The sequence below is a fragment of the Synchiropus splendidus genome, chromosome 13 (genome assembly GCF_027744825.2).
Source record: "Synchiropus splendidus isolate RoL2022-P1 chromosome 13, RoL_Sspl_1.0, whole genome shotgun sequence".
Taxonomy (NCBI): domain Eukaryota; kingdom Metazoa; phylum Chordata; class Actinopteri; order Syngnathiformes; family Callionymidae; genus Synchiropus; species Synchiropus splendidus.
This window is the reverse complement of record NC_071346.1, coordinates 5,009,496-5,023,229: the sequence shown is the minus strand read 5'-3', so window position 1 is coordinate 5,023,229 and position 13,734 is coordinate 5,009,496. Positions and strand designations below refer to the sequence as shown.

Here is a 13,734-nt window from a genome sequence, read left to right as displayed (position 1 = left end):
AAGTCAAAATGTGGGAAGTTGACACATCGGAAGACAGTTCAGTAGAGGAAACAGTGTAGTTCAAAATGGCGTAGGTTAAAGTCAGTCGAAACATCGACAGCGAAAACGCCAGTAGCTGAGTGCACGTCTACATTGAAATGAAGACATTGGAGAGAAGACTGGACCTGGATCACCCTCTGTTGCTGAAGAAGACGCCATTTAAACCGCTCAACATTGTGACAAAGTTGTGCAGCCTTGAAAAGTCGAACCAACCATCCTGCTGCTGCTTCCATCCGTGGACGTTTCAGGCAGAAGTCTAATTTGATTTGTGGAGAATTCCATTTTGCCTTTTCCATCTCGCCGTGTTCACCTCGGATTAAGTGAACGTCTTCTGGTGAAACATTAAATATAGAAAATAAATCTCTCATGAATAATTCATCCACAAATGCATCAACATGAACCTCCATGTTTTCCGACTCTAATTTTCCCAGCGGGCACATTAGCGTTCGGGTTTTTTTAGGCAGCTCTGTGGGAGTAAAACCACAAGTGTGGGGCGGCTGGTGAGAGCGGATCAGCGCCCTGAGCTGCAGAGATGAGTCGCCTTGATGGCATCATTAGCATTTCCCCCTCAGATAATTGCGGCGTCAAAATATTTGCTAATGTGCCGACGAAGTGCGGATCAGCAGGAAGGCTCTGCTTTCACGAGGCTCGGAGCGAAACCATCATCAACGTTCCCGAAAACGACGGCGTTCATTTGGTTTCCGATGATGAAACCATGTGTGGAGCAGAAGCTGAACTCAGGACGGTGTTGCTCAGAGGCCGCAGCACTGACCACTGCCCCACCGCGCTGCCAGTCTCGCTCATCTCAAGCTAAGACACTTGAAGAGTCCGTCTCGTTCTTTATAAGATTGCGGCGCTGGAACTCGCCCCGACTGGGCTCCGTGGAGCGAGACCAAAGTCATTTTTCATTCGCCCACCGTCGACTTTGAAAGCCCCGAACAAAAACAGCTCCTCCGTCCGAGCGCGGCGAGGAATCGGTCTCTGTCTCGTGCCGCTCAGATTCTTGTAAACTAATAATCCATCATGGCGCGGCGACCTTGGGGCAGCGTGCGGCACGGATACAAAGTGAGTAATAGCACGGAGGAGGGGACGACCTTTAACACCCGGCTGGACCGCCGCGCTGCCCGCCCTGAATATGGATGAGCGGAGATATGGATCCAGGCGGGACGTGACGGCGGAGCTGGATACTAACAAACCTGAACAGAAGAGTCCAGGTCTGCAGTGAGACGCGCCGCTGCTGCGGATGTTGACCTCTTTGCGTTTGAAGTCACTGCGAGATCTGGGTGACGAAACACGCCTGAGAAGCGCCTGAGAGATGTTAGCATTAGCAACGTCAGCATCACAGTTGACCACACAACAGATTGTTTTTTTTTTTAATCTACAATAAAGAAGCTCAACAAAAGTTTGAAATTCTGGAGCTGAAGTGCATAAATACATTTTTTTAAATAGATTGACAGAAGAAACCTCTATATATGCTTTTTTAAAGTTTGTTATTATTTTTTCCTTTTATATATATATATATATATAATATATATATATATATATTTTTTTTCCATTGCCTATTTAAGAAAAAAAAAAATCTTATTATATTTTCGCTGTTGTCCCAGTTAATTGTTGAATTTACTTATTTTTTCTTGCTTTATTATTATTATTTTTTAAATTTCTGCGATGTTCAGCATTGGTTATAAAAATAATACGAATTCAAAAAAAGGTGGAAATATAACATATCAATAAATGGCAGAAATGTACAAAAGAACCATAAATAAATAAATATAATATTAAAAAAATCTCAGCAGTTATGGGATTGTATTTGATATATTTTATAATTATATTGTTTTTGTCAAGGGTTTTTTTTGTTTTTATTTTATCCGTTTTGTTGTGGGTTATTTATTATTTATTTTGTGGTTGGAAAATTAAAAAAAAAAAAAAAAAAATAGGCTGTTTTGTTTTGCCAATAACTTGACTCCATTTGATCCAGTTGACGTCTTTACTTTACCTCAAATTCTGTTCTCTTTTTTGACTTGTCACAACAATCGTATCCATGATTTGAAGCTATATTCTTTCGATATCTTTTGCCGGTGACTCTACAATTATTGAGTCTGACTCGAGTCGTTGGTGCACTCATATAGCCCTAATAGTCAAAAAGAAGCCAAATGAGTTTTGAGCTGCATCATTTGCTCTTCAGCAAACGTCTCCAGGGAGCTCTAAATCCGCCCTCTGCTCTCCTTCACTTCTCCTGGACATAAATGAGTGAAAGTAAACGGCTGCGGGATCCTGAGGTGAAGAGTTTCCCGCCATGATTTCCCCGGAGTCCCGCAGCTCCTAATTTTGCGCCGGCCGGGTCATTCCGGTGCACTTGTCAGACCTTCTCACGGCTGGAGATATACGGCGGCAGCCCCTGCGCCCGCAGCGCTCCAATAACTGCAGCTCTCATATGTTTCCTTGTAAAACCGCATCAATACGTAATTTACTTTTCTATTCCAGGACTCGTAAAACTCTCACACCTTCACCGCCGCCCTCCTTCAGCTCGGTTCTCCAGAGAGTCTCAGGTACAGAGGCGCTTTAAACTGACAGCCGCCTGCCTGAAGGGGTTAGCTAAGTTGCTAACTGCCGTGATGCTAACAAATGCTTCGCTGAGGAGACGCGTATAAACGTTGGTTTCCACTGTAGCCATTAGGTTGCTCTTCCACTCAGGAGTTAAAAGCACTGGCTCGGGCGGCACCGAGGTTCTGACAGTCCAAGCCTGTGTGTGTCTCTTGTTTTCAGCTCAGTGTTCCTCGACTGATCTGAGGATCTGCGGAGAAGAAACGCTCTCCTTCATTACCAGCATCACGCCGACTGTCTGGAGCCGCCGTCGCGGATCATTAGCGCGGAGAATAATGACGCACAAACACACTGTTTGCTTCTGAGGAGCGCTGTCATCCATCAAAATTCCTCGCCAGCTCAAGTTGATGGAGAAGATGATTCATTAAAGCAGAGTCGACTGTGGAGGTTCATCCACAGCGGTTTATCGGCGCGTTGTCAGCCGCCACTCTTCACGGAGCGACTTCCCATCATGCACCTCACCCGCCGCGCTCAGAAAACAAGAGCTCAAACATGTCGCCGTCCGCGTGACCTCCATCTGTGGATGTTTCAGGCAGAAGCTTCAAACTTTTCTCCTTCAAAGATTCAACATTGTGATGTTCAAACGACTCGACAGAAGACAAACTTGTCAGGTGATTAGCCGACGAGTCGTTGCTGGAAACAACAAAGAGATGACGTGAGGAAGAGGAGGAGGAAGAGGCTCGTTGCCACGTCGCTGCTCTGCTTGACTATCAGTCGACTGCAGCCGGCGGAGAAGACAGAAACCAGTGAATCAAAGAATCAGTTCTGCTCAGATGGCGAGCTCCAACATTCTTCTATGAAGAGTCACTTCCTGTTCCTGTATTTCAGAATAAGAGTCTGTGTCAGTGTCAGAGCTAATGTGCACGCAGACCAGGCTAAACCTGGATACAGGTTTGAGGACTCACTTGGAGGTGTATGACTCTCCATTTCTAGTCCTTGAGGTGACTCACTGGGATGTGTGTGACTCCCCATTTCTAGTGCCTGAAGTGATTCGCTCGGAGGTGTGGGACTCCCCATTTGTAGTCCTCGAAGTGACTCACTTGAAGGTGTGGGACTCTCCATTAGTAGTCCTTGAAGTAACTCACTCTGAGGTGTGTGACTCTCCATTTCTAGTCTTCAAAGTGACTCACTGGGATGTGTGTGACTTCCCATTTGTAGTCCCTGAAGTGACTAACTGGGAGGTGTGTGACTCTCCATTTGTAGTCCCTGAGGTGAGTCACTTGAAGGTGTGCGACTCCCCATATCTAGTCCCTGAAGTGAATCACTTGGAGATGTGTTACTCCCCATTTCTCGTCCTCGAAGTGACCCACTCTGAGGTATATGACTCCACATATCTAGTCTCTGAAGAGACTTACTCGGAGGTGTGTGACTCCCCATTTCTAGTGCCTGAAGTGACTCACTGGGAGGTGTGTGACTCACCATTTTATAGTCCCCAAAGTGACCCAATCACCACCTCAAAACACAAGTCTGACTCAGAGTATTCACTAGCTCCATGAGTACTCGCCCCGTCCTTCAGAGTATTTTGAGGCAACCTCACTGAGCTACTCTGACACTGACAGCTCCTAGATTTCAGACCCACAGACACAGAGTCAATGACTGAGTGACTCACTGTAGTTACCCACTCAAACCGCTGGGACTGACGTGCCAAGTCCTGTTGAAGACTCAAGCAACCCAAGATGTTGAACTGTGGATTCCAAAAGTCAGGCCGCAGTTGGAGAGAAAAGTGAGTCAGAGTCAGAGGAGAATGTGGCTTTCTGAGACGCAGAGTCGTGGCTCAGTTTATTGGGACACTGCTGGGACTCCAGTGGCTCTGCTCTGACTCCCCTGAGACAATGAAGGGAGCCAGCGATCCGTCAGCAGTCGGGGGAGTGAAGGTCACTTCTAGCCGGGAGATCTCAGCGAGGAGCACGGCAGGAACTGGGAGAGATCCATCACTCGCCGCGCAAATTGGAAAGAAACTTCAGGAAGACAAAGTGGAAGTTGGGAATATTTCACCTTGAGTGTCTCCTCCTCGTCGTTCTTTCATGGCGGTTGGTATCTCCGTCCCGACTCTCCGCCGGCGGCGTCTCGTCTTCGCTGCCTCCGCCAGACGTCATTTGAGTCATTTGTTCACAAGCTCCTCTCAGAGTCAGAGAGAGAGAGAGTCCATACAGAGTTTGTCTTTTAATGTGGGAAATGTTTTCCCCTCTCGCCAAAGTTCAGAGTCCGACTCACTGACTCATCCACTTTTTTTTTCAAAAATCATGTTTTGAAGTTCGTCCAGGAACTCGAGTGACTAGGACGAGACACATGACTGAGTCGCCTCATTCCATGAGTTAGAAGCGCTTCCTGTTTCTGCCTCCTGTGATGTCACTCTGTTGACAAGTTAGTAGCTCACAGGTTGTGAATCACTGGCGTGACTCACCGTACGACCAGACATCACTTCCTGTTCCTGTATTTCAGAATAAGAGAATGTTGATCTTTCACACTGGCAGGGACTGACAGAGAGAAATGTTCATCCACGTTTTAGTGACCAAATGTGAGCTAAACTGAGAAGATAAAGAGGTGAAGATGGGGCGACTTGGTTCAAGTCGAGACACGAGTCATGAACGTAGCAGTGCAGAGTCACAGCAGGAAGACGGAGAAAAGTGTTCGGATCCAAGCGAGGCTTCCTTCGGGGAGTTTTTGGAACAAACAAAGGAGGCCGGCGGTGTCCTGCAGCGCCTCCTCTCTGTCTGACCTGGCGACACGGGTCAGAGGAGCAGATTGTTTTGGAGGCAGCAGAAGAAAATGAAAACCGTCTGATAACTCGCAGTCGACCTGCAGAACATAATTGGTTTTGCTGCCCGAGGAGCCCGAACGCTGATGGACACTTCTGGAGAGGAGGAGGACTGGCGAGGACCCGGCTCTGAGGCGCGGCGGGCCGGGCCCCGGGGCTCCACGCTCAGCTTTAGCTAGAGCTTCTGAGCGGCGTTGATATTCTGACGCGCACGTTTAGCCTGAATTATTGATCTGGGCGGCGGCAGAAGTGGGTCGGCGCGAAGCGGCGGGAGGCTCTGCGGACGGGAACCGACTCGGTCTCGTGTGAGTCAGAGAGAGGAGGCTAATGAGCTGCGGCGGGAAGCTAATAACTTCTGCTAAAGTTTGTAAAAGCTGCAACTTTGAATAAAGCTTTCCGCTAACGACTCGGCAGCGGCAAACCACCACCTCATCGTGCCGCTAACGGCTTTTTAATGATGTTTACTGACGCAGCACTGGAAAAGTCCACCGACGACACACGCAGCTTCACGGTGCGGCGGGGCCCAGGGGCCACCGGCGGGCCCCCTGACTCTGCTACTGCTTTATCGGTGTCTCAGATAGAAGAGCAACACACTCACTGCTCACAGAAATCAAGAGCTCAAATATAGAAATGTAAATAACTCAAATACACATTTAAAAAATGAAGGGAAAAGTGAATCAATCAATATTTCATCTATCATTTATCATTCAATAAAGTGGAACAGTTTTGATTCATTTTGGAATTTAGATGACATTACCTTCTCAGACGTTGGATAGGTATTGAAATATTTACGATAATTTTGTCTCTTGTTTTCAACAGTAATAATTCTTAATATGAATCAAATTTCAAGTTTTCTAACTGTCATATCAGTTTCTCTGTTTTTGTGACGCTTATGTTTGAGTATTACATTTTGCATGGTTTCCTCTGTTGCCTTTGATTTACTTTCATACTTAAAACTTTAAAAAAGTGAAAAAAAAAGTGATTGTCTTATTGTCAAACATGACAGAGGAGATAGACTTGAAAATTGTCACTAGTTCAAAGCTCTGAATTAAGCACTTCAGTCTATATATATATATATATATATAATATATATATTTTTTTTACTGTAATTATATATATATATAATTACAGTAAAAAAATTTATATCTTCTAGAAAAATGAGTCTCACGGTTACAGTCAAATTTTATGAACAAATTCATGGAATTATGTTTAAAAAAAAGATCCAGATTCTGACTTGAATGTCTGATTTTAAAAAATCCAAATTTGAATGTTAATATAACAAGTAAAGCAGTAAAACCAGCATTTACCAACAACATATTTTACATTCAATTCAGTCATAGAAGCAAAACATTCTCAAAAAAGTCTGAATTAATGAAGCAGGTCATGTGATGAAAAAGTCTCAAAGATCAAAGCCCAGTTTAAGTGTGAAATAGCGTTCGATTTAAAAGTCAAACCTGTTTCAAACGTCTAAAGATTTGAGGTCGACGCCGTGAACCAAGCCAAACCAAGACATGGTGGAGTGTTCCAAACCAACGGCGGACTTGTTACTGCCGCCGTCGAGAGCGAGGTCACCGAAGTTCTTCGCGTAATTGTGACAAACGGCGCCGTAGCTTGGAGGCGTCGCGGCGTGAAATGAGTTTTAATGACTTTCACTGCTGCAGACGGCGAGCGGCCATCTTGTTGTTGTTGTTGTTGAGATGGTCCGCTTCCGTCTGCGCTCCGCCAACAACATCGCGGCCGCTGACAGCTGCCGAGTGTTGGGCTCCTGTTGACCTGCCTTCCCCTGGAAAACGGGAATGAAAGAGCTTTTTCATTAGCTGTGTTTGACACCCGGGCTCAGAGATGCCACCAAATTAATATTTCACAGGATTCAAGAAAGCAGGCGTCAAACTGTCTACGACTACAATAACAGGCTACTATATTCTTCACCTGGGACTCCGCCTATTTACACGCCAGCGACGACCTTGAAGATATATTAAATCTGTGCTACAAAAACATACAAAACCAAAGTGTTTCTAAAAATACAATATATATATATATATATATATATATATAGTTTTTCCCAAAATTTTACTGGATTATATTGGGGTTTTTTTTTTGTTTTTAAGGAGAAAGGAATATTGCATGTTCTTTTTATTATTATTATTATTATTAGTCGTAGTAGTAGTAGGATTAAGCTTTCAAAACAGTAGCATCATTAGGCTCATGACTCTGATTCTGATTTATTTTATTTTTAAAGTGTTTAGATTTTTATCACTATTTTATAAATGTTTATGTAATAGGGAAAGTTTGTGTTGCTTTTTGGGTAACAGTGTTTTTTAAGTTTGTCCAACCATATCCAGGCTGAAGAGGGGGAAACTTCGAATTCCGACATAGGTGAAGACGCAGGGGGGCGCTAGCGAGCTCAGCCTCATTGTGTATTATTTTTTTATTGCCAAGGTGAGTGAGGATCCTACCAACCAGGAAAGTGCTTTGGAACAACGTGCAATAATGAACAAAACGTAATAATAATAATATAATAATAATAATAAACAGAAAAATACAAGGGATATCGCGACGCATAATATTGCCGGGGAGGTGAGGAGAGGATTTTTAGGATTCAAATGAATGTAAATGGATTCAAGGGGTAAAAGCAGCGAGCAAACCCTTTATCAATTTTATTGTATTATTTATAAAACCTCATGAATATTTACCGCCTTCATTTACAACAACAGCGTGACGAGGGAACTGTGCTTGTCCTGGAACTTTCCTGAATTCTGCCGGAGGGGATTGAAGGGTATAAAACTTATATTGTTGTATACTGTTGCATATTCGGAGCGAACGAAGACTTGTCAGCTGTTTCTGTTTCACGCGACTGCTGCAGCTCTGGCGCCACCTGCAGGTCAAACTTCGCATTCTCGCTTGTATCCTCTGCCCACGACCTCACGCGAGGTCACGTGATCGTCCGGCTGAGGATCGGTAAGCTGGATGACCGGCTGAGTGAATGAATGGGTGATGAATGGATGAACGTGACAACACTCAGATCCCGCTGAGGTGAAGACGTGAGCGCCACAGCAGCGTCACCTCACTGTCAACAAGACACGAGCGCCTTCATGTGGCGGAGTAGCGTACTGCACCAAAACAAGCGACTGAAAAGTGAACATAAGTTAAATGACTGACTCGGCAATGACGTCATAATACTTTTTTTTTATTGTGACAGGGAGTCATAAAAATGGAGAGAACTAAATACAATAGAAAAAGGAGGGGTGTGGATGTACAGAGGGACGACAGACGGGTGCAGCGCTCGACGGTTGGCACAGAAAAGGAACACTTGAATTTGGCTTCAGAAATAACTATAAAAAAGAGGAGCAACGTCTTCATCACAAGATCCTTCATCAAAACATGCTTTGTAAAATCACAGGGTTTCAGTAGCTTCATAACAAAGATGCACACGCAACACGTCCATCTGTGGCGTCGACAGGCCGAGTACACGTTCCAGATTTTTAGAGCTTTTTTTATGTTTTTAAGACGAGCACTAAACAACTGGCCCGTCTCCAGGATGCTTTTCATACTAAAATATATTATCGTATCAAGTCGACTACAAGTTCACTACACTGTAATAAATAACTCGACAGAAAATATAAAAATAAAAACATAAATATGAAAAAAAAAGCAACTAAATCTGTGAAGTTAATACTGACAACAACAACAAAAAAAAACGGTACAAAACCTTGAAAACACTGGTTGGTAAACTGTTCACTCGTGTTTGTTCCCGAAATCTAATTTTTATTTCTTTAATTTTTAACATTCATAACAATGTCATTTATTGTCAGATAGATTTGTGACAATTTTACCCATATTTTGCAACCGTTATTTTTAGATTTTTATCTATTTATTTAAAATATTTTTGCGAAAATAGCTTCTTTTCATCTCCAAATAATTCAATTTCTTTTCTTATATTATAATGCTACAATCAGTGCTCCTCAAGGATGTATGGAAATTTTTTAATCACAGTGCATTTTTTTCTGAAGACATTCTTCAAAATAAAACCCTGAAAACTCACTGGTGTTATTTTAAAATTCATATATAAAATTGGAGTTAAGGTTTGGTCAAATCTGGCATCTGGCATTGAATAGGTTTATTCTTTTTTATTATTAGAAATATAAATCAAAGCGAAACAAATGGCACATCATTTATGTACACTAACCTTTGGTGTTGTGTTAGTGGAGGAGCCACAGAGGTCAAAGCTCACCCATTAATTTGACTTTTAATCTTATATGAAACCAAATTATTTCATGTAAAAAAGAAAAGAGGGAAAAAACACTTAAGCAAAAGTTATTAGTGAACCTAAAAACATGATCACTCACATAATATTTCATTTTATTTTAAAGCTGCAGAAAATAATGACCATCATTCATCTGCACTTTGGATCACCACAGGGGGGCGCTGCTCGTCCCACAGAGCAAACGTGAAAACTCTTTTTTTCAAAGAAGCAAAGGTGGATGTGAAAGTGGTTTGATGAAAGTGAGGGAACAAACATGAGTGAACGTGGGTAACAGACAGCGGCTACACGCGACAGAAACACTGTTCAATGGCACTTTAACAGCACACCGGTCTTGCATAAGGCTGGAGGCGTCGCGCGGCTCCTCGCTTCAGACCAACCCGGCGACATCCGGAGCACGTTACGAAGAGGCGCATGGGTTTTTTTTCAGAGCCAAAGACGCCCCCTGCTGGCTTTTGACTTCCCTGATAGGACTGATTTGGTGATACTGAAGCCGCGGTCACGTCCCGCCCCTCCCTCCCCGCCCCTCCCTCGTTTAAGGCTAACAGTCAACTAAAACGGTCGCTAGCAAAAGGCTACACAGTCGACGACGTGTCGCTAGCGGTAACACGCGAGTAACACTGAAGGGCGTACGTGTATCCGCACAGGAATACTGTAGTGCACAGGTTTGTTCGTAGAACTCAATAAAATACTGATTCTCGGAGACATTGGCAATAAAAAGGTTTAGAAATAACTTTACAGGTTCCGATCTAAAGGTTAGTAACACTGACGCCATGACAAACAAACAACCGTCTCAGTAACTAACAAAGTTTAAAATCTTCTATAAACAATTTTAACACTGATATTTTTGTTAAACTTCACAAGAAAAAAAAAGGATGTTTTTTTTTTTTTCTCTTTTTCGTTTTCAGGCACGCCGGGGTGTTTGTACACAGTAGTGGACCGTTTTGGACCAGGCGGCGCCGGAGTCCCACTCACCAGCCCAGGAGGTTCATTTGGCGTCGTCCGGCTCCCTGATGCTTTTGTCCAAGTCTGCTTCACAGTCTGTTCTTCCTCCCTCCTCCTCCTCTTCCTCCTCCTCCCCCATCTCCACCTCCACCACCTCGCCCGTCTCCTCTCCTTCATCAAAGTCCTCCTCGTAGATTTCACACTCCCCGTCGTCCACCTGCACCACCCGGATGTCGTCCATGCACACAGCCTCGTCCCCCTCTACGTACTCCTCTTCGTCCTCCTCTTCCTCGGTCTCCCGCCCGTCAGAGTCCGTCTGCGGCGGCAGGATGGAGGTCCAGCTGTTCAGCAGTCCCCCGTCCACCGAGCCGTCCCCCAGCTCCGACTGCAGGGCGCCAGAGGCGGAGTCTGGCTCGGGGCTGGTGTCCTCCCTCTTGCAGTACGAGTAGCGGTGGTTCATGTGCTGCGAGTACGAGCCCGAGTGGGAGAAGCGCTTGCCGCACTTGTCGCACTGGTACGGCTTCTCGCCCGAGTGCAGCCGCGAGTGTTCGATCAGGTGATGCTTGTGTTTGAAAGCCTTCAGGCAGACCGGGCACTCGTGGGGTCGCTTCCCTGCAGACACAAGGTGTTGACATGTCACTTGCAGACCAGCAAACAGAGTCATGAATCCATTTCTTCACTGACTTTGATTATCTGTTACTGACTCCCAGGTCCGCATTAAGAGTCTAATCTAAAACTTGACTCATGACTCTAGTCTCCACCAGAGAGAGACTCTTAGGGAGGCACTTGTTTCTTGGAGACTCAGAGAAAGTCAACAGGAATAGAATGAAAATTGTGTGGAGTCCAACAGACCTGAGTGAGTCCTACAGACTCGCGCTGATACACAGGAAGTAACAGCAACCGTTTCAAGCTCTGAGTCCCTCATGTCCCTGTGTGTAGTCAATAAAACAGACTGTTGACTAGTGATATGTTCTCTGTGTTGACCCTTCGACGTGTGTACCGAGTCATCTGGCAGCGAGTATATGAACAGCATCTTAAGCATCTGTGACTAGTGAGTTCCGTCTTCAGCTCAGAGAGATTTTCATCCAACACAACGGCGTCAGTACCTGTGTGTTCGTATTTGTGTCGCAGCAGGGAGCTGCCCTTCATGAAGACCTTGGAGCAAAGGTCGCAGGGGAAGATGCCGTTCTCCAGCCGCCGCTTCTTACAGGGAGAGTCCTGGTCGCTCTGCTCGTCCGGCGCCGGTGAAGCCTGCTCTGACTTGGTGTCTGGCTTCTTCTCCACCTGCAGACAAATCCCTCCATCAGACACACACGACCACATCAGCTACAGTGACCCAGGAACGTGTTGGGATTCCGACCTTGTGGCCGTTGAGCACGACCGTCTTGGCGCCGGCGCTGCCGCCGGTGGAGGTGGCGTAGGTGTACGACAGCTGGGGGATGAGGATGGTTCTCTTGGTGGAGGAGCTGAGGCAGCCCACCGTGCCCTGCCCGGCGATGGCCACCAGGGTGGGCAGCTGCGCGGCGGAGACGATGCTGACCGGCTTGCCCGCCTGAGGAGCCGTGACAAAGATGGTCTTGCCGTCCAGCTGACCCTTGGTCAGGCACGCCAGTTTCAGAGGTGGCTTGGCAGCTACGGGGGTGACGCTGGGGGCGACGCTGGGGGCGGTGGCCACCTCTCTGGGGAGGGAAAGATCCAGAGGCTCCGCCTGGGAGTCCGCCGCCTCCGCTTCTTCTGGCTCAGTCTTTATCACCACCTGGTTGGTAGCGAGTGAAGAGTCTGACGGAGAAGTGCTGACAGACTCCGAAGGTTTCTCTCCTTCCTTCACCACCTCCTCAGATGCTTCAGTCTCTTTGGAAGCCGCCGTCTCCTTTTGGCTTTCGCTTTTCTCTCTCCTCTTGGCGAACCACTTCCGGACCACGTCCACAGGAACACTGACCGACTGGGAGATCTCCAGCAGCTCCCCCTCGCCGGGGTTGGCGTTGGAAGCAAAGTGATTTTTGAGGAGCGAGAGCGGGTCGTCCACAGGCTGGTCCTCCAGCGTCACGCCCGCCTCGTTCAGCAGCGTGGCGAAGGACGGGTCCAGAGCAGCAGAGTCCACCGCCTCGCCGTTGGCAGCCTTGCGGTGCTGGAGCAGGTGCAGCGCCTCCAGGTCGTCCGGGCAGTCGTTGCACAGTAAACATGAGCCGGGCTCGTCGGCTTCTGCGGGCTCCGTCTTTACAGTGTTTGCAGCTTGCCTGGTGGCTTCCTTCTCTGAGGTGACAGGCGACTCGGGCTCGACTTTGACCCGGCTGAGGTCCGCCGCCTGGGGCGCGGGGGTGGTACCTGTTTTGCTTGGGGTGGGGGCTGCCGCCGTGGTGACCGCAGGCGGAACAGGAAGGCTGTTTTTGAGGACTAGTGGTGCTGGTTGGGTGGTGGGAGCGGTGCCGGCGGTCGGGCTGATGCTGTAGTTGATGATGATCTTGGTGGTACCGTCGTGGTCCACGAAGGCCGGAAGGCTGAGGATTTGCTGCTGCGGCTGCTGCAGCACGATGCCCTGCTTCCCCGGGGTCACCAGGCCGTTGGCCGAGCCCAAAGCCTGCTTCAGCACGTTCCCCTCCATCGCCACCTTCAGCACGTTCTGCAGGTCGTTGATGTTGATGCTGATGGGCGACATCAGGCCGACCGTGGGCAGGACCATGGCGACGCCTTGAGGAAGCGCTGCCACCGTCGTCTGCGGTGCGCCGCCGTTGACCGGCTTGTTAGGAGCGGCGGAGGTGGCCGGCGCCCCCGGCTTGCACTCGTACTCCACAGGCTCTGATTTGATCTGGGTGACGGGCAGCTGCTCCTGCAGAGGTTTGCTGTCCACCTTGTCTCGGACCAGGATGGCGGTCGGCGCCACTGAGAGGGGAGCAGCCAACATGGTGGCTAAGGGTTTGGCTGACGTCCGTGACGCGTTGTTGGCTGCAGCACTTTGACACTTTTTACTGCTGATGTGAGAACTGTAGGAGCCGGAGTGGGAGAATCGCTTCTTGCAATTTGAGCACTCGTACGGCTTCTCACCTGGAAAAGAGACACACACATTCGACTCGGTCTTAATTCTAACATCCCAACAGTTTCACACGCTAACTCAAGCTTCACTAAGAAA

At 47.1% G+C, this 13,734-nt stretch overlaps 1 protein-coding gene across 3 annotated transcripts in view; it reads right to left on the bottom strand.

Annotated features, from left to right (window-relative positions):
* Positions 1-9,974: 9,974 nt before the first annotated feature.
* Positions 9,975-13,734, bottom strand: part of LOC128769142 (zinc finger E-box-binding homeobox 1-like) — a 28,126-nt gene continuing 24,366 nt past the window's right edge. For all 3 annotated transcript variants that reach the window (XM_053882490.1, XM_053882492.1, XM_053882491.1), the window contains exons 6-8: positions 11,968-13,649; positions 11,714-11,891; positions 9,975-11,219 (exon numbers count right to left, since the gene is read on the bottom strand). In XM_053882490.1, coding sequence (XP_053738465.1) covers positions 10,651-11,219; positions 11,714-11,891; positions 11,968-13,649 — 2,429 coding nt within the window. In that variant the 3' untranslated portion in view covers positions 9,975-10,650. The remainder of the gene's footprint in view (positions 11,220-11,713; positions 11,892-11,967; positions 13,650-13,734) is intronic.